Raw genomic sequence first — 26,548 nt, 5'->3', positions numbered from 1 at the left:
GGACCCTCTTGCTGTGAGGCGACAGTGCTAACCACTACACCACTGTGCCGCCCCATTTGCTTGTTGTACCACTCCAAAATTAAACTTAATTTGTTATATCTTTTCAACACTGATTATAATAACACACATATTTAACTATTCAAAATGTGTATTGGTCAACCTCAGGCTACGTTATTTATTTTTTTACAGCTGTCGCCTCACAGCAAGAAGGTCCGGGTTCGAGCCCCGTGGCCGGCGAGGGCCTTTCTGCGCGGAGTTTGCATGTTCTCCCCGTGTCCGCGTGGGTTTCCTCCGGGTGCTCCGGTTTCCCCCAAAGACATGCAGGTTAGGTTAACTGGTGACTCTAAATTGAGCGTAGGTGTGAATGTGAGTGTGAATGGTTGTCTGTGTCTATGTGTCAGCCCTGTGATGACCTGGCGACTTGTCCAGGGTGTACCCTGCCTTTCGCCCGTAGTCAGCTGGGATAGGCTCCAGCTTGCCTGCGACCCTGTAGAAGGATAAAGCGGCTACAGATAATGAGATGAGATGAGACGTAGTTACTTTATATCATCATCATCATCATCATCATTATGATTATTAACTGAGAAATATTTCTTGTTATTTTGTTAAAAGCATACCTAGAAAATGATATTTATAACTTTCATTTGGCTTTCCTTTTCTGGGGCTAAGAACATGTTTAAGATCATGACAAAATAATTGAAAAGGACAGAAAATCTGGAGCAGGCAAAAGTAGCCAATCAGAGAAGAGCAGGACGTGACGTCAGTGCAATTTGAGCGAACTGTCAAGTCATGGTGACTGGAAACTTTGGCGTTTCCAGTCGCCATGTCATGTTTCCAGTCACCACGTTTTACTTTTACTTTCAGTCGCCTCTTACCATAAGTTAGTGCTCCCCCCCATTCACTGTAAATCTTTTTGGTGTCAGTAGGGCTTGTTTAATAAACCATTTATAGCCTTTTATACACTTTAAACGTGGATATATTCACATATTACTCTCCTCCAAACACACTGACTGTATCCTAAACCCTATATACTTCATCTAAATTTAAATTTAAGTGCACACAATTACTGAGCGCAGTATTTATTTCTTAATGTGTTTCTTTGTAAAATAGGCGTGATGAAGTGGGCGGGATTATGCCGCCATTACAGCTCCATTGCAGCTCCTGATTGGTTTGCTGGTGTCAGGGGGCGGGGTTAGAGGCACGTTTATAACTGGAATGAAACGGCAGTAGGACACCTCGTGTGTGTTTACGTGTTCATGTTTATTTGTTTTTAGGGAGCTGGACAGAAGTTCACCATGATTGTAGTTATTAATAATATGGTAAGTTTTTTTCCCCTTCCCTAAATATACCTGTATATTCTTTTTCAGACATTTTTAATATCTGATATGCACGTTTCATCTTTAGAAATTCCAGTTTCATGGTTAAAACATTTATTAAATCTGTTAATAATTTAATGAATATAATAAACTGTATGGATTTGTATAGTCTTGGGTTTAATGTGCTTAGAAGCCAAGCATTTTTCAGGCTGTTTTAAAATTTATATGCACTAAAATTGACTTCCTGTCGTTTTTTTTCTTCTCCCACCCCAACCCCTCAGAAGATTTCTTTTTTATAATGTGATATACAAATTGTTTAAGGGCCAGAGAGAGAGAGAGAGAGAGAGAATAGTACACACTATTTAGTACAGTAGTAGTATTAGTAGTTTGGGAAACAGCTTCAGGGTCCTAAAGTCCTTGGATAGCAGCCATAAAGTTGCACCCTAAAGGTAGTAATGGTGTAAATGCTTTTACAATGCATTCGTAGAGAAAGACGTAAGATGTGTCTTATTCTTGAATTCATGGTACGTCGTCGAATCTGTCGGCAGACTTCGTAACCATCTTAAGGTTGCAGGTGACTGATTTCTTGGTGCAGTTAACACTTTGATATAGGGACTAAAACTTTTGTCATTTTGCCTGTGCTTGTTGTCGTCTCCTTTCTGTACTTGCTTTAACCATCACTCACTCCCAATCATCATCTTTTATTCTTTCTTTCTCTTCAGGATGAGTTCAAAGCAGCCCTGAAAAATGCAGGGGACAAATTAGTGGTAGTGGACTTCACAGCGACATGGTGTGGCCCCTGCCAAATGATTGGCCCGATTTTTAAAGTGAGTACTTCTTTGGAGGTCTCTGCCCAACATCTGCAGTTATTGGTGTAATGAGGATTGCGCCATGGCTTTCTGAATCATCGGGGAAGGCTGTGTTTGTATTTTGTTGTTGTGGAAACCAGAGAGAAGGCTGAGCAGTTCTGGAGACAGACACACACACACAGAGCTTTATACATTTGCCTGTAAACAAAAGTAAATCTATTGTTCTGTAGTGTATGATCTTCTAGATTTGCAACAGATTGTCTAAGATTAAGATACTTATCCTCTGCTATCTATCTTTCTTTCCTCAGTCTCTGTCTGAAAACCCAGAGTACAAGAATGTGGTCTTTCTGAAGGTGGATGTAGATGAGGCAGATGTAAGTCACTCCGTGTGTACACAATAACCATGTTTTGTAAATTGTTTCGGAGATTTTTGTGCTGTTGCTTTTCATTGTCCCTGGTAATTTAACCAAATCCTACAATGTGCATGCCAAACCAAACCCCTGTGATCTTCAGAGAATTTGTCGGGGGGGGAATGCATGGAGTGTACAGATACCCGCTTATTAACGAGGATGTCTTGCTTATCAAACCGCTGTATACGTGTGTAAGGGGGGAAAAATGTTTTTTTTTTTTTTTTTTCCCCTCCTGTCTCGAGAATTGCTTGCTTGAGCAATTTGTAAGTAGATTATTTTTCATCCACCATCTTTTGTCTGATGTAGTGATGAGGCTTTTGGCATATGTACCATTATAGGGGCTTTTCACCGACGTCACAGACTTTTTTGTTTTTCATGCAGTGTCTGCCATATTACCAGGCAAAAAAAAGAAACATAGCTGTGACAGTTAATAATGAAAATGAAGACAAATGCTGTCAGTACAATCTCTGAAATAATTAAAAATTTATTATATGGACAGATCACGTTCCATCCAAAAGCTGAAACATGCAGGCATCACAGATCCATATAATTTACCCACAAATGTACTTATTCTGCACACTGCTCTTTGCTCACTTGTGTGTTTGCTGCTTCAGATGGGTTAAATACAGAGGAGGAATTTCACTGAGTGTACATGTGACAAAAATAAAGCCAGCTTCTTAATTTACTCACAAATATATTTATTCCACTTGAAAAGTGTTCGGCAAACCAGCTACCGGATTCGGGATACTATGACTTCCTGAATTATTAGGTATTTGCAACTTCTAAATACACTGGAGATGCTAAAGGCTTACAAAAGTGCAGATGCCTACCGGTATTTTGAGGCAAGTTTCATGCTGGAATATTATGGGAAATTCCTAATAAAGAAAAATCCCTTATTATGACCAGGGTAAGCTCAAACATGGACTTCTAATAGTAATAGAAGGGCCTAGATCTAGCATATTTTATGGTGTTTAGACTCATCTACGTTATCAGTACATAAAACATGCTGCTAGTTGAGCCAAGCATTAGGTCTAAAAATGCATCACATCCAGATATGCATTTTAATCTTGCATAGAGCTTTCACACTAACCTGATATAAAATGTTCTCCACCCATGGGGATGTTTTACTTCCTGTTTAACTACAGCTTGCCATTTTACTTGTCTGAGTTTGCTGGGAAGCAGTGAAAAGTTAAACCAGGCTTATATCCCTATGTTATTACATCCAAAAGCACTACACGTCTCTGGCATTGTTCTTTTTAGATGTAACTTCAAGTTTCAGTAGATGTGTACTGAATTTGACTTACAATCTCTCACGTACACTTGTGCTGGTCGCTGGCAAACACAAAGCTCACCAGGCAATGTGGTCATGTAAACAAATCCGCAGTTATGACCTCATGTTGGGTATGTTAAACAGGATGCACCACAGTCAGTGTGTTAAGTAAGGAATAAAACCTAGCAGGGAATACTGGTATGGGGAGGAAGGAAAAATTAAATAAAAAAAAAGACTAGGTGGTGTGACTTCACTCTGAAGTGGAGTTACTGTAACCACCACAACACCAGAGGATTCTTAAACTAGCAAGTACATGCTAAACACTTTTTAAATCCAGGCATAGACGTTGCCATGTAAGTTACTATATAGATGATCCTTATCACTGACACTATTGTCTGATCTGCTGTTATTGAAAATTTAATCAACGCTTTCTGGCCAATCGGAATAAAACCTCCAAAAGTGATATGGTATGAAGTGGTTTGGAAAACCACAGGTGTGTTTATTAGCCTTGGTCTGGGTTGTGAGAGAGAGCAGGAAAGATGTGTATTTGAAGTGCTCCTGAAAAAGTGACCAAAAATTACCAAAAGCTTTTATTTTTGTAACATAACTTGCTTCCATTTAATATAAAACACTAAGTTCATGAGACTATTATGGCTGGAAAGGGGAGAAGTACCAGATTAGGGGGGAAAAAAAAACTGACGAAGATTTTATATCAGACAGTTTGACCCAACATGGCCAACTGCATGAAGACGCTGACGAAGGGAACGGTGATTGCGTGATCTCTGACCCCGTGCCTCCATCCAAAGCCGGCGAAAGATCAGCGGACCATGATATCGAAGATCTTAAAAAAAGAAGTGGGTAAAATCTGGGAATTTATAAACCAACTAAAGCCTTCCGTTGAAGACGCCAAGCCCCTTGACGCGTTAAAACTCGAAAATGACGAACTTGGGCTTTGAGTGAAAATGCTGGAGGAACGTTGCACGGCACTGACACAGGAACGAGATTCACTTAATCTTGGCCTCCAAATAATGGCAAGAGAATTACACGATGTTTGTTCTACAGAAAATAATGTGCTACTGGCGGATCAATCGGCAAATGGGACAGAATGGATGATAGTTCAGGATAAAAGACAAAACAGGAAGGATAAAAACAGCTCGACTGAGCCGATTGGTCAAAAACCGCAACGAAACGATGAGGATGATGGAAGCAGCGAGCATAGAAAAGGGCTTCTTGTAGTAGCTGGAGACTCGATTGTCAAGTTTCTACAGGGAAACAAGATGTCAAGAACTAAATGAGTAGCGGTACATTCTTTCTGTGGTGCAACCACAAGATATGCAAGATCACGTAAAACCTCTTCTCCGGAAAAAACCCAACGAAATTATCCTACATGTTGGTACAAACCATCTGGATACCAGCTCGCCAAGAGACACTGCTCCGAAGGTCGTCGACCTGGCAAATGAGAAGTACAGACGCCCATGTCAAAGTATCCATTTCAGGTCTTATAGGACGAAATGATAAACCTGCCCTACAAGGAAAGATTCAGCAAACAAATAAGATCTTGCAAAAGTTTTGCACCCAAAATTCTTGGGGGGTTTATCGACAATTCTTCGATCGGGCCAGCTCATCTCAACAACAGCAAGCTTCACTTAAATAAGGACGGAACGACCGAACTAGCAAAGAATCCCATTAAGCATATCAATAATAAGGGAGAAAATTAGATGATTGCTGCCTGTGAGCCCGATGTTATAACTGAGTCACAGGTAAACAAGAATTCTCATAATATACATCCTGCGCAAGGTAAGTTTTTGAAAGATTCTAATATTATATCAAGTAAAGGATTTTTTTTTTTTAAAGATTTTTTTGGGCTTTTTTCACCTTTATTGGATAGGACAGTGTAGAGACAGGACAGGAAATGAGCGGGAGAGAGAGACGGGGAGGGATCGGGAAATGACCTCGGGTCGGAATCGAACCCGGGTCCCCGGATTTATGGTATGGCGCCTTAGCCACCTGAGCCACGACGCCCCCAAGTAAAGGATTTTTGATTGCCTGCCTTAATATTAATAGATTATTGACACACAGATGAACTTGGATTATTTATTTTGGAACAAAAGATACACTACCGTTCAAAAGTTTGGGGTCACTTTGAAATGTCCTTATTTTTGAAAGAAAAGCACTGTTCTTTTCAATGAAGATCACTTTAAACTAATCAGAAATGCACTCTATACATTGCTAATGTGGTAAATGACTATTCTAGCTGCAAATGTCTGGTTTTTGGTGCAATATCTCCATAGGTGTATAGAGGCCCATTTCCAGCAACTCTCACTCCAGTGTTCTAATGGTACAATGTGTTTGCTCATTGCCTCAGAAGGCTAATGGATGATTAGAAAACCCTTGTACAATCATGTTAGCACAGCTGAAAACAGTTGAGCTCTTTAGAGAAGCTATAAAACTGACCTTCCTTTGAGCAGATTGAGTTTCTGGAGCATCACATTTGTGGGGTCGATTAAATGCTCAAAATGGCCAGAAAAATGTCTTGACTATATTTTCTATTCATTTTACAACTTATGGTGGTAAATAAAAGTGTGACTTTTCATGGAAAACACAAAATTGTCTGGGTGACCCCAAACTTTTGAACGGTAGTGTAGATATCTTAGCCATAAATGAAACGAAAATTGACGAATCTGTGCAGGGCAATGAAAAAAAAAAAAATATATATATATATATATATATATATATATATATATATATATATATATATATATATATATATATATATATATATATACACACCTGGCTATGAAGTTATAAAGAAAGCTCGCCCTTTAAATGGCCACAATGGCAGTGGAGTTTGTTTATATGTTCGAAGTAATCTCAATTACAGAATTCGAAAAGATCTTCAACACGAACAACTTGAATTTCTTGCCATCGAAATCACAAACCCACACTCCAGGCCATTTTTAGTGGCTACGTGGGATAGATCTCAAAGAACTTCATGGCCGGTTCCAGAAATTTTTGAAGCCTTCGAAGAGATGATCGCAAAAATAGATTCACTGGGTCTCGATTTTTACTTAGCCGGTGATTGTAATGCAAATTTATTACCAGGCTGCTTAGACTCTGTTTCGCGTTCATTATTGAATGTACTGGACATAGTTAGTCTTAAGCAGTTAATCACGAAACCAACCCGTGTAACCGAAACTTCCAAATCTCTGATTGACCTATGCATTACAAACACACTTGAAAAAATAATAGACTCAGATGTAAGGCATTTAGGAATAAGCGATCATTCCCTTGTTTATATGACAAGAAAAATTCATTATGTAAATCGAGGTACCAAACAAATAATTGAAAGAAGCTCTTTTAAAAATTTCAATGTGGAAAATTTCCTCAATGACCTAAAAAATAAACAATGGAACAAGATAGCATTGTTAACGGACCCTAATGACATGTGGAGTTTATGGAAAAATGAATTTTCAAATTGTTTGGACAAGCATGCCCCACTGCGTCAAAAAAGAATGGGGGGAAAAAACGCTCGCCTTGGATAACTAACGATTTGTTATCTCAAATGCATAGACGTGACTTTCTTAAAAAGAAAGCCAAACAAACGGGTCTCATCTCATCTCATTATCTGTAGCCGCTTTATCCTGTTCTACAGGGTCGCAGGCAAGCTGGAGCCTATCCCAGCTGACTACGGGCGAAAGGCGGGGTACACCCTGGACAAGTCGCCAGGTCATCACAGGGCTGACACATAGACACAGACAACCATTCACACTCACATTCACACCTACGGTCAATTTAGAGTCACCAGTTAACCTACCCTGCATGTCTTTGGACTGTGGGGGAAACCGGAGCACCCGGAGAAAACCCACGCGGACACGGGGAGAACATGCAAACTCCACACAGAAAGGCCCTCGCCGGCCCCGGGGCTCGAACCCAGGACCTTCTTGCTGTGAGGCGACAGCGCTAACCACTACACCACCGTGCCGCCCCAAACAAACGGGTGATTATTCAATTTGGAGCGAGTATAGAAAACAAAACTCCATTAACAATGCTATTAGAAAAGCAAAGAGTGATTATTTCACAAATAATTTTCAAAGTAACAAAGGTGATATGCACAAAACTTGGAAATTGAGCGAGCTGAACTCACGCCAGCAAAAGCCTACAGGTATTGCAGAACTTAAAATAGATGGAGATAGCTTAACAGGTGCAGATGATATCGCGGAGGCAATGAATACTCATTTTGCGAATACTGGAGAATTTGGCTCGAGAAATTCCAGATACCAGCATTAAGCCAGAATCCTATCTCATCCAAACTGAGAATCTTTTCTTTTAAAAGAATTAGTGAAACAGAAGTTCACAAACTTATCATGAAACTTGAGAAAAATAATGCGACTGGACTTGACAAGATCCCCTGCAAACTTTTAAAATTGGCAGTGGAAATTGTATCGCCCTCACTAACTTATCTTTAATCGCTCTATTGATGGCGCTATTTTTCCAACTGAATGGAAATATGCAAGGGTGTCTCCCATTTTTAAAAAAGGCGCCAAAACTGATCCTAGTAATTATAGACCTATTTCTGTTTTACCAGTAGTTACCAAAATATTCGAAAGTCATTTATAATCAGTTATATGAATATCTTAATCATTTATTGAAAAATTGTCAGTCGGAGTTTCGATCACTCCATAGTACCTTAACAGCACTTCTTGAAGCAACTAATAGTTGGTCAGTCAATATTGACAAAGGCCTTCTAAATGGTGTGATTTTTATCGACCTTAAGAAGGCCTTTGACACTATAGATCATGAAATGATCTATAAGGTACTATGGGGTAAATAATGCTCGCTTAAATTGGTTTAGATCATACCTAAGTGAAGGGAAACAGAGATGTTTTGTCAATGGACACATGTCTGACAACTGTACATTGACGTGGTGTACCACAGGGGTCAATAATTGGCCCTCTCTTGTTCCTTTTGTATATTAATGATCTCCCACACTGCTTAGAAAATTCCACCTCCAGGATGTATGCCGATGATACAACCCTTAGTTTTTCAGCCCCAAACCTTGATGCCCTTGAAAAACAAATTAATGTCGAACTGAGCAGTTTGAATCAATGGCTCAAGGCAAATAAATTGAGTTTGAATGTCACAAAAACAGAATTTATGATGATGGGCTCAAGGCAACGGTTAAAAGCGAGAACAAATGGTCATATAATAAATGTGAAGGGAAAGGGATCTCGCGTGTAGATTATACAAAATCATTAGGTGTTTATATAGATAATTTAAATTGGGATAAAAATATCAGAGTTATGTAAAAAAAAAAAATTCCTCAGGCATTGGCACACTTAAACGTGTGAGACCATATATCTCACTTAGCACTGCAGTAGATATCTATAAAGCCTAGGTCACAACCGGACGTACGATTTCTTTGGCCGTGCGATTTTTGGCGTTTCCTCAAATCGCTGCTTTTTTTTTTTCGTGGAGAAAGATGCACGTTGGCCGTAAGTTTGTCTTGCAACCTGAAAAAAAAAATGTAAGCGCCTGTAGAGTTTGTTTGACATGACAAAGAACCTCTGCGGCCAGTCTACGGCTCGAAAATCAGCACGTCACACGCACGCCCTCCGTGCGTTTCTTGCGTTTTTTGCACGTAGACCGGCCGTAGGAGCACGTATGGCCGGTTGTGACTGAGGCTTTAGGCATTAATTGAGCCACATTTTGATTACTGCAGTCCAGTCTGGCATAATATTCGTAACAAGCTAAATGAAAATTTACAGAAATTGCAAAATCGGGCAGCCAGAGTTATAACAAAGTCAGATTATGACACTAGGTCAGCTACCCTTAGACACCTCTTGCAGTGGGATGACATCTTCACTAGAAGAGAAAAGCATCTGGGGTGGCGATGTTTAAAACGCTGCATGGTCTCTTTCCCGCGTACCTAAGAGATATGTTTCATACCTGTGACTCGAAATATAATTTTAGAAATAATGAAAATAAGTTAACACTTCCAAAAACAAACTATGGGAAACATAGTTTTAGTTATTATGGAGCAAAGATTATGGAATAATTTGCCTAGCAGAACGCGAAGTGCTAGCTCGCTTTCTATTTTTAAGCAAAGTCTTGATAAATATTTCCTGACATGCGGGCTCACACACGGCAATCATGGAAACCAGTGTCATGTAAACTTTTTGTTTGTATGTACCACTGATGATTGTGACAGTTCGTATGGGTGGGTGGAGCACAGAAGGACGACAGGCCAGAACTGAGTTCACAAAACTTTTTATTTTCACTTTTCAGTGCACTTTTGACTCTCCCAGCCACGCGCGCGCGCACACACACACACACACACACACACACACACAAAAGTCGTCTGGTTGGGGAGAGAGCTCCCTCTGCTCTCTCTCCTTAAATAGGGCGCGGTCACTGGGGAAGACACACAAACACATTAATTAACCTCAGGTGCAGTGATTCTGCCACTTACCTTCCCTGACTCCGCCCTCCGGTTACAGACCGCCGCTTGACCACGCCCCCGCTGCCACAATGATTTTACCGTGTTTTAAATAAAGTGTGTATGTATGTGATCTGTCTTTGAAAGACACAAGGTTTAAAGTAAGGCTCGAGGTGTTAATGTCTAACAGTTATTCCTGGTGTAATCTGTTTTTGATGTTTGTCTTGGCTTTAGCTTGCTACTGTATAAAAGGCACATTAAAAAAGGGTCACCTGCTTGGACTTCCTCAGTGTAAAGTCAGGAAAATATGGCTGCTGCAGGCCAGACGCTTCTCCCATTGTCTCCATTGTTTCATGCAGTTTTGCTTGTGTACAGCAGGACATGAGCAGGTTTCTCTTCCCACCTCCCCACCATGTGAGTGGTTGTCTGAGCTGGGTGCTGATGGTGCATTATTTGATCTAGCGATAGTGCTCAGACAGGATATTGGTTCCTGGCCAGTTTTATCAGTCTTTTCATGACTGGCTGAAAACGTATGCCACGATTATACGATATGCTTCTTTACACACAGTTGTGTATGTATTGTTGGGAGGAGACAGTTTTTCTGTTTCTTGGATAATAGAACTGCTACACTTCTGGTCTTATTAATTTGCGCTAGCAGCAGTAGTGCAAATGTTACTCTCACTCGGGATTCTTCTGTTTCTCCTTCAGTTTTCAACTGATCCTCACCAAATTTCACATGAAGAATGCCTCTGGGCTGAATGACATTACTATGACCTTTTGTTGGTGATATGGATCAGTGGTTCCCAACTTTTTTATTTTTTTTTCTTGAAGCCCCCCCCCTGTGTCCAAGACAAGGCAGGCCACCCCATACCCTTCCTGCACACATAGGACAAAAGAATAGTGATTAATTGCAAACTTTTTTTTTTATTTGTAAAAATAAACAGCAGTTGTAGGTTGTTCCTATTCTTAGTTTTACAGGGTATATAGATAAATGTTGTTTTTCATTCCTCCTTTGTCATCAGGTCTCGCTCACACAAAATAACTGCAAGGACATTAAAATATTTGTCTCTTTTCAAGAGAGCGAAACATTTTAAACTTCAAACATGAGCTTAACTCCCCCCTCAAATACCCCTCTTCCACCAAATCAGTTCCAGGGCTGGTTTGGGGCTGGTGCTGGTTCACAACTCGTTCAACTTGTGAGCCAGCTGAGAACCAGTTTGCTTTTCCATAGCTTGCGGTGCTAAGAGAAGCCACGTCATTACGTCGCTGTATACGTCAGTTACGTCGCTATGTTTGCTTAAACCTTGGCGCGAATATCGAAGCAAAAACAACGCAGAAGAAGCAGCAGCAACAACAACAATAATAATAATGGATGACTTCACATTTGTACAGCTGCGGCTTCTCGTCGCTTAAAAATGGCGATCTTTCGCGGTCTTATTGTTGTTGGTCTTAACAACTCCGCCCCCCCGTTGACGTAAGTGGTTCTTTCCTCTGGCCCAGCAGAGAGTTGGTGCTAGCCTGGAACTGGTTTTTCTGGCCCAGAGCCAGTTCTTTGTCAGTGGAAACAGAAAACCCGGTTCCAAACTAAGCACTGGCCCCGAACCAGCCCTGGAACTGCTTTGGTGGAAAAAGGGCAAAACGGAATAGGCCTACCTCGTTACAAAAGAAAGATCGTGATTAATTGTCTGATATATCAGCATCTATACAGTTTCCTTTCCTTCTGTTTGTAACCAGGTGTATAAAATAGAAACAGAAATGACAACTGGCAGATTCTACCATAACAGAGGCCAGTTAAGTCCCATCTCCTTAAATTGCTGAATTGATTATTTTGATCATTCTATTAAGTTTTTCTAGTAGCATTTGGGGTCTTGGACATTCACAGTAAATTTTAGGACAGTAGTCCCGGTAACTAATTAATAAAAGCCTGACATGACAGACATGCTAAATGACAATAGAAACACATCGGTTTCTATCATCAAAATCTGACAGACAAACTAACGTCTACCATCATATTCTGACAGACACTCTAGATGACAATAGCAACAAAACTGTTTCTTACATTATTAATCTAATAAATTTAGTAATATTAAATACCTCATCACTAGAACCAAATAATAAAATAAAATATTGAAATAAAGAGAATTTATTTTCAAAATTGAAATATCAACAATAATTGTCAGAACAGTGACGATAGACACGACTATGTCACTTTCGCGGGGAAATAACACATTGAAATGGCCTGTCGGCTGAAAGGGTCGCAAGTGGCTCTGATTTATCTCAACTTGCGATGGTTTTCCTCCAGAAAAATGTAAATATGAATGCACGAATATATTCTCAATGTTTCTATCGTCAAAATTCTATCGTCAGGATAGCTGACAGAAAATCTTACCTTGATTTATTTGATGAAATCTAGCTGTCAGAACTCCAAGTCTTGCCCGGAAGTAAATGTCTGCTGTCACAAAAATCATGCGCAGTAGAATTTCCTCTTTGCGTCAGTCAGCATGTGCGTGGTGAGGGCTTGAATTTTGCTATCGTCAGGTGCATTAGACTGACAGACTGACGAGAGCATTTTTTAAAAATAACTGTGGGCTTCTCTCGTGAACGAAATAGATTAACAGCGAAAAAACTATTTCAACTCTATCTGTTGACACCCAAAAATGATAAAGCCTGCTTCCACACGATAACTACCAAAGATCCATAATGGCCGAGGTCATCTGACAGAAATTCACTGACGATAGCAACAGGGATAATGAAAGTGATTTTTAAAATGGGAGTTATGTCTGTCAGATATGTCAAAGAAATAGAACTTTATTCTTTAAAAATCTTTTATTGATATACTCAGTGTATTTTTAAATGACGTGCTGTTTTAGAAGACCAAATACCATATTTTCAATCTTGAAAATATTACCTCACTGAAAAAAGGACAAGAAAAATTTCTTATTTTGTGGGCAAGTGATTAATGGATCCAGTTACGGTAGAATCTGCCAACTGCAAGGACATTTTAACTACAGTGCCTTACAAAAGTATTCATCCCCCTAGGTGTTTGTCCTGTCTTGTCGCATTACAAGCAAGAATTAAAATAGATTTTTGGGGGGAGTTAGCACCATTTGACTTGCACAACATGCCTACCACTTTAAAGGTTTTTATTTATTTTTTAAATTGTGACACAATTCAGATGAAAAAACAGAAATCTGGAGTGTGCATAAGTATTCTCCCCCAGTCAATACTTGATAGAGCCACCTTTTGCTGCATTTACAGCTGCAAGTCTCTTGGGGGATGTCTCTATTAGCTTAGCACATCTAGCCACTGGGATTTTTGCCCATTCCTCAAGGCAGAACTGCTCCAACTCCTTCAAGTTAGATGGGTTGCGTTGGTGTACAGCAATCTTCAAGTTATGCCACAGATTCTCAATTGGATTGAGGTCTGGGCTTTGAGTAGGCCATTCCAAAGCATTTAAGGCTACGTTCACACTGCAGGCTGAAGTGACTCAAATCCGATCTTTTCGCCCATATGTGACCTGTATCCGATCTTTTATTGACAATATGAACGACACAGATCCGATTTTTTTCAAATCCGACCCAGGCCGTTTGGATATGTGGTCCTAATTCTGATTCCTATCCGATCTTTTCATATGCGACTTCAGTCTGAACCGCCAGGTCGCATTCATCCGACTTACACGTCATCAACAAGCCACAAATGTCACTATTCTGCGCTGAAGTAGGCGGCGGGTCTCTCAAAAAAAGTTACAACAACATGGCGCATAATCACGGGCGCAGATAGAGGGGGGGACTCGTCCCACCCAGATTTAAATTCACCTCGTTCTGTCCCCCCCACTTATAGGGAGGAAAAAATGTCTATGCTGTCTTTCTTTGCATAAGGCAAACCTCACGGAAAAATCAAAAGACTAATTACCATTCGGTTTATTGAGGTGCACAGCAGTGTATACATAGTTGCAACAACTCGCATAAAACAAAGACTGATATTCGGCTGGTTGAGCTGCGCAGACTGCACAGGTTGCGAGCTCGAGCTTGGTTGCTATGGTAACCCACAACAAGTTTGACAGGCATATCGGGGTTGGGGTTGGTTTGCTGGCAGCTTTGTCCCCCCCAGTTCAAAAAACGTATCTGCGCCCCTGCGCATGACATCAATGCGAGGGACGCTTCGGGCTGTGAAGGTTCTGAATCTTCTCAATGGAAGGACGCAGAGGTTAGGGAGCTGATTTCCATTTGGGGGGATACAGCTATTCAAGCTAGATTGGATGGGTCATACCGCAACCGGGCAGTTTTACTTCCGTAAACACTGGCCATGCTCACTGCGTGTGACATCGTCGTATCCTGCAATGCGCATGCGGAACACTTAGGTCGCTTTTCGTTCATACTGAGGATCACATACAAGTCGCATATATTTGTTAATGTGAACGACCTCACAAAAATCCGATTTCACAAAAAAATCGGAATTGAGCATTAAGCCTTGCAGTGTGAACATATCGAAAATGTCTCCCTTTAAACCACTCCAGTGTAGCTTTAGCAGTATGTTTGGGTCACTGTCCTGCTAGACTGTGAACCTTCATCCCAGTCTCAAACCTCTGGCTGACTCAAACAGGTTTTTCTCCAGAACTGCCCTGTATTTAGTGCCATCCATCTTTCCTTCAGTCCTGACCAGCTTTCCTGTCCCTGCAGATGAAAAATATCCCCACAGCATGATGCTGCCACCACCATGCTTCACTGTAGGGATGGTGTTCTCAGGATCTTGGGTTTGTGTCACATGTGGCATTTCCCATGATGGCCAAAAAGTTCAATTTTACTCTCATTTGACCAGAGAATCTTCCATGTGTTTGGGGCGTCAGCCACATGCTGATGGGCAAACTCAAGGTGTTTCCCCCCTTCCCTCCCCCTTCCCTGGCCACTCTTCCATAAAGCCCCACTCTGTGGAGTGTACAACTTAAAGCAGTCCTATGGACAGATACTCCCATCTCCACTGTGGATCTTTGCAGTTCCTTCAGTGTTATCGTTTGTGTCTTTGTTGCATCTCTGATTAATTCCCTCCTTGCCCGGTCTGTGAGTTTTGGTGGGCGCCTTCTCCTGTTGGGTTTGTAGTGGTGCCATATTCTTTCCATTTTGCTATAATGGATTTAATGGTGCTCCCTGGGATATTCAAAGTCTGGGATATTTATTTATTTATTTATTTATTTATTTATTTTTTTATAACCCAACCCTGATCTATACTTCTCCACAACTTTGTATCTGACCTGTTTGGAGGCTCCTTGGTTTTCATGTTGCTTGCTTAGTAGTGTTGCAGAGTCAGGGTCCTTCCGGAACAGGTTGATTTATACAGACATCATGTGACAGATCATGTGACACTTTGATTGCACGCAGGTGGATCTTAATCAACTAATTATGTGACTTATGAAGTGAATTGGTTGGACCAGCTCTTATTTAGGGGTTTCATACGAAAGGGGGTGAATACCTATGCACACTCCAGATTTCTGTTTTTTCATCTTAATTATGTCACAACAAAAAAAGTGGACCTTTACAGTTGTAGGCATGTTGTGTAAATCAAATGCTGCTAACTCTCCAGAAATCCATTTTAATTCCAGCTTGTCCTGTTTTGTCACATTACAAACACTAAGGGGGATGAATACTTTTGCAAGGCACTGTATGTCTATTTTTTTGTGAGTTAAATCTCTTCACAGAGCAGGTTCATGTGCCGGGTCAATTCTGTGCATAAAGGCGCATGTGGGCAATTCCATGTAAATGTCAACCTCACCATGCAAAAATAAAGGAACATGTAATACATCAAAACCACTCCCAGAGATCTCACCTAGGCCTGTATTTTACAGATGTGAATAAGTTGAACCAATTTGTAACCAACCTAATATGTCACAGTCAGTCTTTCTTTCTTATAATGTAAAACCCAAGCTAAAATCAACTTTGATCATGTACAATTCTATATTATTGCCACAAGCCACAGAAATGTATGCTAAAATCCACAAAACAGCAAAACAATAGCCATCCTAAATATTATTTAAGAACTTTGATAGTTTTAGCTGATATTTAGAGAGTTTTTCAAAGGGTTATGGTGGTTAAATTGCTGATTTTCTAAACATATGCCATGTTTATTTCAGACGCGTCACATCCATAACGGAATTTCGTCACATCCATAACGCTGACTTTTCCCTCCGAAACTCTGCATGAAGTACAAAATATTTTAAACAAAGATTTTTTAATATTCACCTTGGACCCCTCTATCAAATGGATATCTCCATTTCGACATTAGGTTTACAATTTCACAGAGTTTGATAAAAATGTACAGTCACCCAAGAAAAGTGATACTTTTTCTGTCACATCCATAACGCATCTTTTATTGGCATTTTCTGGCATGCCCTAGATGTACTATGGGAATTGTTCTTGTTCTATCACTTCTCCAGTATGGTACAGCCTTAAAATATGCAACACCTGTTTAAATACTGGGAGACAATAAAACATGCACTGGGTCATTTGTTCCCATTTTGAGTTCAAGTGTCACGTCCATAACGCTGGAATTGCTCATGTACGGTGCCGTCAGACTGCTTCAGCAGCAGTGGAAAAATGCTGGAACTCCCCTTTTGATATTTTTGCAACTCTGTACTCCAGTTTGCGCACAAAAGCGTCCAGAGCATCTTTGCGCTGCATGACGTTTGATTTCAGGTCCCTGCATCTGCTTTGTTCATCTCATTGTAGATTGTGAACATATCTGGCAGACATACCACTTTGATCCAAAATGCATCAGTCAGCTGTTCACACAGTGGTCCAGTGTGAGCTTGCAAGAATTCCTTCCCCCCCCTTGCAGTTCCATAAAACGCATAAGCACTTGTCTACACAACCACCGTACCTCCATGTGTAGCTGTAGTGTTTGATGTGCTTCATCCTCACACTACTGAGCAGAAAGTCTCTTCTTAGAAGAGTGAGCTTTATTAAAGTTTACAACTTTAACAGCAGTTGACAGGGTGTTCCCAAAGTTGTGTGTGGTGCAGTGTTTTTTTTTATTTTTTTATTTTTTTTTTTTTTTTAATTAAACTGGCCAGTGCTTGGCGATTGTAACATTCAGTGGAAAATCATGCACCCTGGGGCTTTTTCCTTCAGGTGGCTGAATGGGATGAATTACCCAGGTATAGCTACTAACTGACCTGGTGAGACTTTTTTATGCCGTAATGGTCACAGAAGTTCAGAGGTCACAGAGGTGTTGGTAATAAATAGCTTAATAATTTAACTGTGGACCAGAAATGTTTGATTTAGGTTCTACAGAGTTTTGATTATCCAATTAGGGGTGTGAGTAGGATTTTTATTTTATTTTGTTTAATATGCACAAACATACCGGTGGTGACATGAGTATATTTAACTTTTAATTTATCTCGACCAGGATGTATCCAGCTCCTGTGGAATCACCTGCATGCCAACATTCCATTTCTACAAGAATGAGAAACAGGTGAGTCCTTAGACTGTGACGTTCTCTAATAACTAACTTCTAGGCTAAAAGCCATCTGTGGGTGGTCCAATCCCCCCCACCAGTAGTAGCCTGGAATTATTGTCATTTGCTGCATTACGTCTGTCAGATTCAGCATAATTTATTTTTATTTTTCCCCTCTCCTGTTTTACAGGTTCATAAGTTTTCTGGGGCCAGAAAAGAGGATCTGGAAGATGGCCTCAATAAATATAAATGAACACCACACGTGTGCACGCTCTCTCTACAAGGGTTTTTAACTCTCTCTTGTAGGAAGAGACCCAAAGCTTATAATTCCATACATCTCGTACAATTTTTTTTTTTTTTTTATATGAATTCAATAAAAGTGACTTAAAATGAGTAACACCCACTTCCTGTGTAGTTGTATTTTCTGCTTTAATAAAAATGTGAAAAGAATAGTTTATACACATATACTCTGAACAATCACATTAAAGTCTTTACACATCGTACAGGTTCATGTATATAGCAGCAGCATTATGCTTAATACTGTTTTTTCTATATGAAAAAATACAGCTTTAATTTACAAACCACTTGGTTTTTGGAAAGAGAAATGGCTGTTTACAGGTCGGAACTGAAGACTTTCACCATGGTGTGCTGATGCGCCAGCTTTGTGTTGAGTGGCATATTAAAAATGAAAATATCCTGGCTTTCTTTTCCTAAAAAAAAAAACAACAACAAAAGTTTCAGTATGTGCTGCATAAGATGAAATATTCACTTTAAAAAAAAAAAAATTTAGTTTATCTATGGGGATATTACTCTGGATTCACACGGTGATGCAGACAAGATGATTTGGCTGTATATTTAATAGCTGAGCTTTGGTATCTACTCTCTGCAGAGCTTTTTGTGAAGGTCCATTGACATAATTTCTTGCTTTTTGTAGATGTCTGGATAAGCAGCTAATATGAATGTTGTCAACGGTTACCTTTTTAATACTTAACAGGGGCGTAGATGGGGGGTCCTGGGGTGCCCTCACACGGCCGTGTTATGGAAACGTTTCACGTTAGATACAGGGCGTCCTCCTTTCTACACCATCCATAGTTTTAAGAGCATTTTTAAGAGGTACTCTACTCATTTTCGTCACTCTTTATTTTAATGGCAATTTTGAACAACATTTCAGTTTAGCAAATTCAATCTTACACAAAGTGGTCAAGCTGCCAGTGTAGCTGCAGTAGTTGCAAGTTATGAGTATTTCCTCTTGTGTTAATAATTCGCCACGTCAAAACAAGCGAAACTTTCGACTGCCAGTCAGTGTATGGACCCCCCCCCCCCTTTGAAAAATCCTAGCTACGCCCTTGCTTAACCCTTAATGTTTAGTTCATTACTATATTCAAGATGATGGTTTTGTTTGGTCATGACTTCATATTATCAATTATAACTAGCATCATGGACTCTGAACAGAGGAGATATTGAACTTTAGAATAAACACATACTTCTCTGTTCAGTCATTTAAAACTTTTTTTTTTTGACAAGCTTTTTCTAAATAAACATGTTATTTCACTAAACTTTTTTTTTTTCATTTATAAAGAGCATTTATATGTGGTACTCTAAAGTGCTTGACAAACTCTATAAAAGATCCAATTAAATAAATATATTCTATCCACATTCACTGGATATGAGCAATTGCACACTCCAATTGGCTACTTTACTACTAGGATATCAGCTCGTATACTGTGAGGAGAGAAAAATAAAATGGCAGCAGATGTTACTGAACCAAGCAAGGACAAAAAACTCTACTCAAAAACAAAATACAAAAAAAAGTAACAAAATATGGAATAAAAGTATTTGATGGTAAGAACATATATATATGGCGGCACGGTGGTGTAGTGGTTAGCGCTGTCGCCTCACAGCAAGAAGGTCCGGGTTCGAGCCCCGTGGCCGGCGAGGGCCTTTCTGTGCGGAGTTTGCATGTTCTCCCCGTGTCCGCGTGGGTTTCCTCCGGGTGCTCCGGTTTCCCCCACAGTCCAAAGACATGCAGGTTAGGTTAACTGGTGACTCTAAATTGAGCGTAGGTGTGAATGTGAGTGTGAATGGTTGTCTGTGTCTATGTGTCAGCCCTGTGATGACCTGGCGACTTGTCCAGGGTGTACCCCGCCTTTCGCCCGTAGTCAGCTGGGATAGGCTCCAGCTTGCCTGCGACCCTGTAGAACAGGATAAAGCGGCTAGAGATAATGAGATGAGATCAGAGGAATTATTGCATTTTTCACAAATTGCTACGGTCATTTTGCCAGTTTGTTTACATTCTAAGCAAAAACGATTTTATCAGATGTTTGTATAAAGTTTTTATCAAATTTGCAGAAAATAAAAATGTGCTGTTTCTTAAAATTCAGTGAATGTGGAGAGAATAAAACAGTTATTCCACTCAATCTTGTTGTACACGGCTTACAGCCAACTCGGTGCTACGCGCCTCGTCGGCTCTCAGCTCATGTATGACTCGATTTAGTTGAATAACTTTTAAATATATCTTGAAAACATTCTTTAAAAAAAAAAAATAAAGCTACAAATTATACAAAATTCCAAAAACAGACACGAAACTAGAAAAGCACTTGGAGAGCGCAGACCTCCACCAAGAATCCTTTAAAAAATTCCGGGATCCAGACAGTGATCCGGATCACCGCCAAAATTTAATGGATTGTTACTTGTGGCCAGTCACACCTCTGGAAAAAAATTTCAGAGCAATCCGTTCATAACTTTTTCCGTAATGTTGCTAACAGACAAACCAACAAACAAACCAACGCTACCAAAAACATAACCTCCTTGGCGGAGATAAAAAACTTTCAGAAAGACATAAATATCGTTGTTGCCAACGATATTGATGGGCGGGGGCGGTGGCTACATATTATAAAACCATTGACTAAAAAAAAAAAACCCTTCCAAAAAGAGACACAAAATACTTTGCTGGGTTCACTAATCAGCCCAGAGTAAACTAAATAAAAAAAATCCACTCTTTCCTTTCTCAATGAGCTACATTCATCTAAGTCATTGCCATACATGCAAATGATTGGCTACAAGATCATGAAGACACTTCCGTCTTCCTCTTCCTTTGGCGGGAAAATTCAGAAAGGCAGTGAGGCGAACAGCTGGCTGTGCTAACAGCTGACGGCGAAAGCTGGTTGTCCCAGCAACTTGCTACCGGGCTATATGGGCCCAAAGAAGATCCCCACTGCTGAGGAAATCGATGACATAAAAAAGTCACTTGACTTCATAACTGAAGAAGTTTCTGCTGTCAAGCTGCAGCAGAAGAGCATATTGGACTTGGTGGAAGAGGTGAAAACGCTGCGGATCCAGAACCTGGAAAGCCGAGTGGCCGACCTGGAGCAATACTCCAGAATGAACGACGTTGTCATCACCGGGCTCCAGGTAAAACCTCGGTCATACGCTCGGGCGGTGACCGCTATCAGCGGGGAGGAGCCCGGGGAGCTGGATGTGAGCTCCACGGAGCAGCAGGTAGCTGCTTTCCTGCAGTCCAAGGGAATTCACCTGGACTGCGATAACATCGAGGCTTGCCACCCGCTACCAAGGAGGAACACCAGAGACAAACAGACCATCATCATGAGATTCATCACCCGGAAACATAAAGCTACACTACTGAAACAAGGAAGGAAACTGAAAGGGACAAACGTCTACATCAACGAGCACCTGACAAAACGCAATGCTGACATCGCCAGAAAAGCACGACAACTGAAGAAGGAAAATAAAATTCAATCTACATGGATCACCAACTGCAAAGTTTTCATTAAAGGGATAGTTCGGGATTTTTGACATGAATCTGTGTGGCATCCCCATCAATAGTGTCGTGCAAACACACTGACTTACCCCTGACAGCATCCTGTGAGTCCAGTTCTTGTCCAGTTTTGGTCCAGACGAAAGTAGTCCGGCAAGTTTGTTGGGGTCACGAAAGTAAAACGTTTTTCGTCTCAAAACAGTATGTGTTCAAAAGAGTGATATATTTGCATCACAAAACCGTTGCCAAATAAAAAGTCAGACCTCGAAATCGCTTGGCACTATTTTCTCTCCCTTCTTATCACTGCACGCTGCCGGCTTCATCCAGCTGCGGCTCCAGCTTCAAGGATAAGCTGGAGCCGCATAAGTAGGAGTCCCGGCGGGTGGTTTGTATTCGATTCGTTTATATCCCGACCTTGTCAGCTGTCAGATTTATGTTCATGGACCCGGTAAGCTGATAAATAATATTTATTTATTTTTTTCTTTACCAAATTCTAACAGAAAACGAGAGTGCCCGAAAGGGAAAACCGAGCCGAGCTGCCTCACGGCTGTAATGCAAATTGCTTTCCTCCTCAGTATACAAGTGCGCTTCCATGGCAGGGAAAAAGAAACTACCACTGCTGCCTATGTAGTGCCCTATTTATACAAATAGGAGTCATTCAGGATTCAGCCATGTTTTTGCTCCGTGTCATGGCTGAATCCTGAATGACTCCTATTTGTATAAATAGGGCACTACATAGGCAGCAGTGGTAGTTTCTTTTTCCCTGCCATGGAAGCGCACTTGTATACTGAGGAGGAAAGCAATTTGCATTACAGCCGTGAGGCAGCTCGGCTCGGTTTTCCCTTTCGGGCACTCTCGTTTTCTGTTAGAATTTGGTAAAGAAAAAAATAAATAAATATTATTTATCAGCTTACCGGGTCCATGAACATAAATCTGACAGCTGACAAGGTCGGGATATAAACGAATCGAATACAAACCACCCGCCGGGACTCCTACTTATGCGGCTCCAGCTTATCCTTGAAGCTGGAGCCGCAGCTGGATGAAGCCGGCAGCGTGCAGTGATAAGAAGGGAGAGAAAATAGTGCCAAGCGATTTCGAGGTCTGACTTTTTATTTGGCAACGGTTTTGTGATGCAAATATATCACTCTTTTGAACACATACTGTTTTGAGACGAAAAACATTTTACTTTCGTGACCCCAACAAACTTGCCGGACTACTTTCGTCTGGACCAAAACTGGACAAGAACTGGACTCACAGGATGCTGTCAGGGGTAAGTCAGTGTATTTGCATGACACTATTGATGGGGATGCCATACAGATTCATGTCAAAAATCCCGAACTATCCCTTTAAGCTGAACGGGATACCGGAGGAGGCAAGAGTTCTGGTCATACGAAACATCGAGGACTTGGACAAATACCAGTGATGCTATCGGGACCATATGGTAATCAATACCGATGTGACACTACACCAAACCCAGCCATGACACACACCGAACTAACTCCTTCATCCATTACCCGGAACACTACTCAGCTCACGCAAATGCCTGTTGATTATGAAAACCTGCAACTGAAACCACATGAATTCACTGACCATAAACTATTGGATATAGATAATGACATAGACCCGGACAATAACTTTTTCTCAACCATTAAGGACAACTGCCACAATTACACAGAGGAACAGTACAATCAGTCCACTCAGGCTGTGGGAAAATTATCAATAATACACTTCAACAGCGGGCGGCACGGTGGTGTAGTGGTTAGCGCTGTCGCCTCACAGCAAGAAGGTCCTGGGTTCGAGCCCCGGGGTCGGCGAGGGCCTTTCTGTGCGGAGTTTGCATGTTCTCCCCGTGTCCGCGTGGGTTTCCTCCGGGTGCTCCGGTTTCCCCCACAGTCCAAAGACATGCAGGTTAGGTTAACTGGTGACTCTAAATTGACCGTAGGTGTGAATGTGAGTGTGAATGGTTGTCTGTGTCTATGTGTCAGCCCTGTGATGACCTGGCGACTTGTCCAGGGTGTACCCCGCCTTTCGCCCGTAGTCAGCTGGGATAGGCTCCAGCTTGCCTGCGACCCTGTAGAAGGATAAAGCGGCTAGAGATAATGAGATGAGATGAGACACTTCAACAGCAGAAGCATGTACACTAACTTCAAACACATCAAGAAATGCTTAAGTCAGTTTACTCATCCATTCAACATAATTGCCATATCAGAGACCTGGATTGACCTGGAGAAAGGAGTGGATTTCGAACTGGCTGGATATGAATTTAATTATATAAACAGGAAAAATAAAGGTGGAGGAGGAGTGGCGGTGTATTTGGACTGTAATTTGAATTATAAGTTAATAGATGGCATGACAGCGGTGATTGATAACTTATTAGAATGTTTAACAATCGAAATTAATATTGAAAAAGTAGAAATTTATTAATTAGCTGTATACAGTTGTGCTCAAAATAATAGCAGTGTGTTTAAAAATGTGAGTAAAGCTCAAAATCCTTATAATAGTTTTTATTTCCATGCATTGGGAACACTGCACATTATATTCTACATCAAAACATGAAGAAAAATGTATGAATATTTTAATTACTTTACAGAAAATGAAGAAAAATGAACATTGGGCTGTTCAAAAAAATAGCAGTGTCTGCATTTTTCATTACAAACTCCAAATATTTACTGTATAAACTGAAAAAATCTTAAGGATTTAGTATTCCTGTGAATCACTAAACTAATATTTAGTTGTATAACCACGGTTTCTGAGAACTTCTGGCACCTGTGAACAGGTATTCCAGCCCAGGATGATTTCACAACATTCCACAATTCCTCTGCATTTCTTGGTTTTGCCTCAGAAACAGCATTTTTGATGTCACCCCACAAGTTTTCTATCGGATTAAGGTCCGGGGATTGGGCTGGCCACTCCATAACTTTCATTTTGTTGGTCTGGAACCCTGATGCTGCTCGCTTACTGGTGTGTTTGGGGTCGTTGTCTTGTTGAAACACCCATTTCAAGGGCATTTCCTCTTCAGCATAAGGCAACATGACCTCCTCAAGTATTTAGATATATGCAAACTGATCCATGATCCCTGGTATGCGATAAATGGGCCCAACACCACAGTAAGAGAAACATCCCCATATCATGATGCTTGCACCACCATGCTTCACTGTCTTCAGAGTGTACTGTGGCTTGAATTCAGTGTTTGGGGGTCGTCTGACAAACTGTCTGCGGCTCTTGGACCCAAAAAGAACAATTTTACTTTCATCAGTCCACAAAATGTTTTTCCATTTCTCTTTAGGCCAGTCGATGTGTTCTTTGGCAAATTGTATCCTCTTCAGCACGTCTTTTTTTTAACAGTGGAACTTTGCGGGAGCTTCTTGCCGATAGATTAGCTTCACACAGGCATCTTCTAATTGCCACAGTACTCACAGGTAACTTCAGACCGTCTTTGATCACCCTGGAGCTGATCATTGGCTGAGTCTTTGCCATTCTGGCTATTCTTCGATCCATTCGAATGGTAGTCTTCTGTTTTCTTCCACGTCTCTCTGGCTTTGCTGTCCATTTTAAAGCACTGGAGATCATTTTAGCTGAGCAGCCCATCATTTTCTGCACTTCTTTACAGTATACGTTTTACCTCTCCAATCAACGTTTTAATCAAAGCACGCTGTTCTTCTGAACGATGTCTGGAACGACCCATGTTTCTCAGGTTTTCAGAGAGAAATGGATGTACAACATGTGCTGGCTTCATCCTTAAATTAGGGCCACCTGACTGACATCTGTTTTTTCACAGAATGAATGATCTCACTAATTAAACTCCACACTGCTATTATTTTGAACACGTCCCTTTCACTTAATTATTCGATTACACAGACTCAGGAGCATGCATATCATGAATGTTGGGTCTGTTGGTTTTCTATGACTCTACTACACCTACTGGTAAATTATTTGCCATGTAGTAATATAATTTCCACCAAAAACAGTGATTGATCTGGTTAGTCGTGTTGGACTGCTATTATTTTGAACACAAGTGTATATAGAGCGCCAGAAACTAGTATAGAGGCGTTTAAGGACTGGGTAGAAAAGACATTTACAGTAGATAATAAAAAAGTTATCTTCATTTGTGGGGATACTAATATTGATCTGTTGAACCCCAATAAGCACAGTATGATGGAGGAATTTATTAATACCATGTACAATATGAGTCTCAACCCAAAAATTACCAGACCCACCAGAATTACTGACCATAGTGCTACCTTAATAGATAATATATTTACCAATGATATAGATAATAACATTATAAGTGGAATATTAATCAGTGATATCGGTGATCATCTACCAGTTTTTACAATTTATGACTGTAATCGTAAGAGAAATGTGACAGACCATAAACTGAAGAGTTAGGACTGAGAAGGCCATGTTTGCATTAAATAATGATTTATTAATGCAAGACTGGGAATCAGTTTATATAGAGAATAGCATTGATAGAGCATATGATAACTTTTTAAGTATGTTCAAATTATTATATGATAAAAATTGCCCACTGAAGCAATATAGTACAAAACAAAACTATAATGACCAACCTTGGATTACTGAGGGATTACAAAATGCCTGTAAGAAGAAAAACACTCTATATAGAGAATTTATTAAATTAAGAACCAAAGAGGCAGAAAATAAATATAAAAAATATAAAAACAAGTTAACGAGTATCATAAGGAGATGTAGGAAGGATTATTATGGTAAATTAATATATAATAGCAAAAATAATATTAAAGGAATATGGAATATATTAAATAGTATTATTAAAGATGGTTCTGGACAAATACATTACCCTAAATACTTAAATGACAAAGGTATCGAAAATTATAACATGGATGTAGTTGCTAATAGTTTTAATAATTTTTTTTATTAATGTTGGACCAAGATTAGCTCAAAATATCTCTGATCCAGTAACAAATGATGATTGTATAGATAATATTATAAAGAGGAATTCTTGTTCTATGTTTCTTACACCAGTAGATGAGAAGGAAATTACTGATATAGTTAATAAATGTAGTAATAAAATATCCACAGATTGTAATGATATTGATATGAAACTAGT

At 40.2% G+C, this 26,548-nt stretch overlaps 2 protein-coding genes across 3 annotated transcripts in view; one reads left to right on the top strand and one right to left on the bottom strand.

Annotated features, from left to right (window-relative positions):
• The first annotated feature begins 1,203 nt into the window (after positions 1–1,203).
• On the top strand, positions 1,204–18,090 carry txn (thioredoxin). Its single transcript, XM_060937375.1, has 5 exons — positions 1,204–1,319; positions 2,039–2,143; positions 2,434–2,499; positions 17,640–17,705; positions 17,878–18,090. Exons 1-5 carry the CDS (start codon positions 1,296–1,298, stop codon positions 17,938–17,940), a joined length of 324 nt encoding a protein of 107 aa, XP_060793358.1. The 5' UTR covers positions 1,204–1,295; the 3' UTR covers positions 17,941–18,090.
• Positions 18,091–18,099: 9 nt separating this feature from the next.
• The window catches only part of svep1 (sushi, von Willebrand factor type A, EGF and pentraxin domain containing 1), a 283,771-nt gene continuing 275,322 nt past the window's right edge, over positions 18,100–26,548 (bottom strand). For both annotated transcript variants that reach the window (XM_060937110.1, XM_060937184.1), the window contains one exon: positions 18,100–18,397. In XM_060937110.1, coding sequence (XP_060793093.1) covers positions 18,367–18,397 — 31 coding nt within the window. In that variant the 3' untranslated portion in view covers positions 18,100–18,366. The remainder of the gene's footprint in view (positions 18,398–26,548) is intronic.

Source organism: Neoarius graeffei, chromosome 1 (assembly GCF_027579695.1).
Source record: "Neoarius graeffei isolate fNeoGra1 chromosome 1, fNeoGra1.pri, whole genome shotgun sequence".
Taxonomy (NCBI): Eukaryota; Metazoa; Chordata; class Actinopteri; order Siluriformes; family Ariidae; genus Neoarius; species Neoarius graeffei.
Note: the sequence above shows the minus strand (reverse complement) of the source record. Positions and strands in the feature narration are given on the sequence as shown.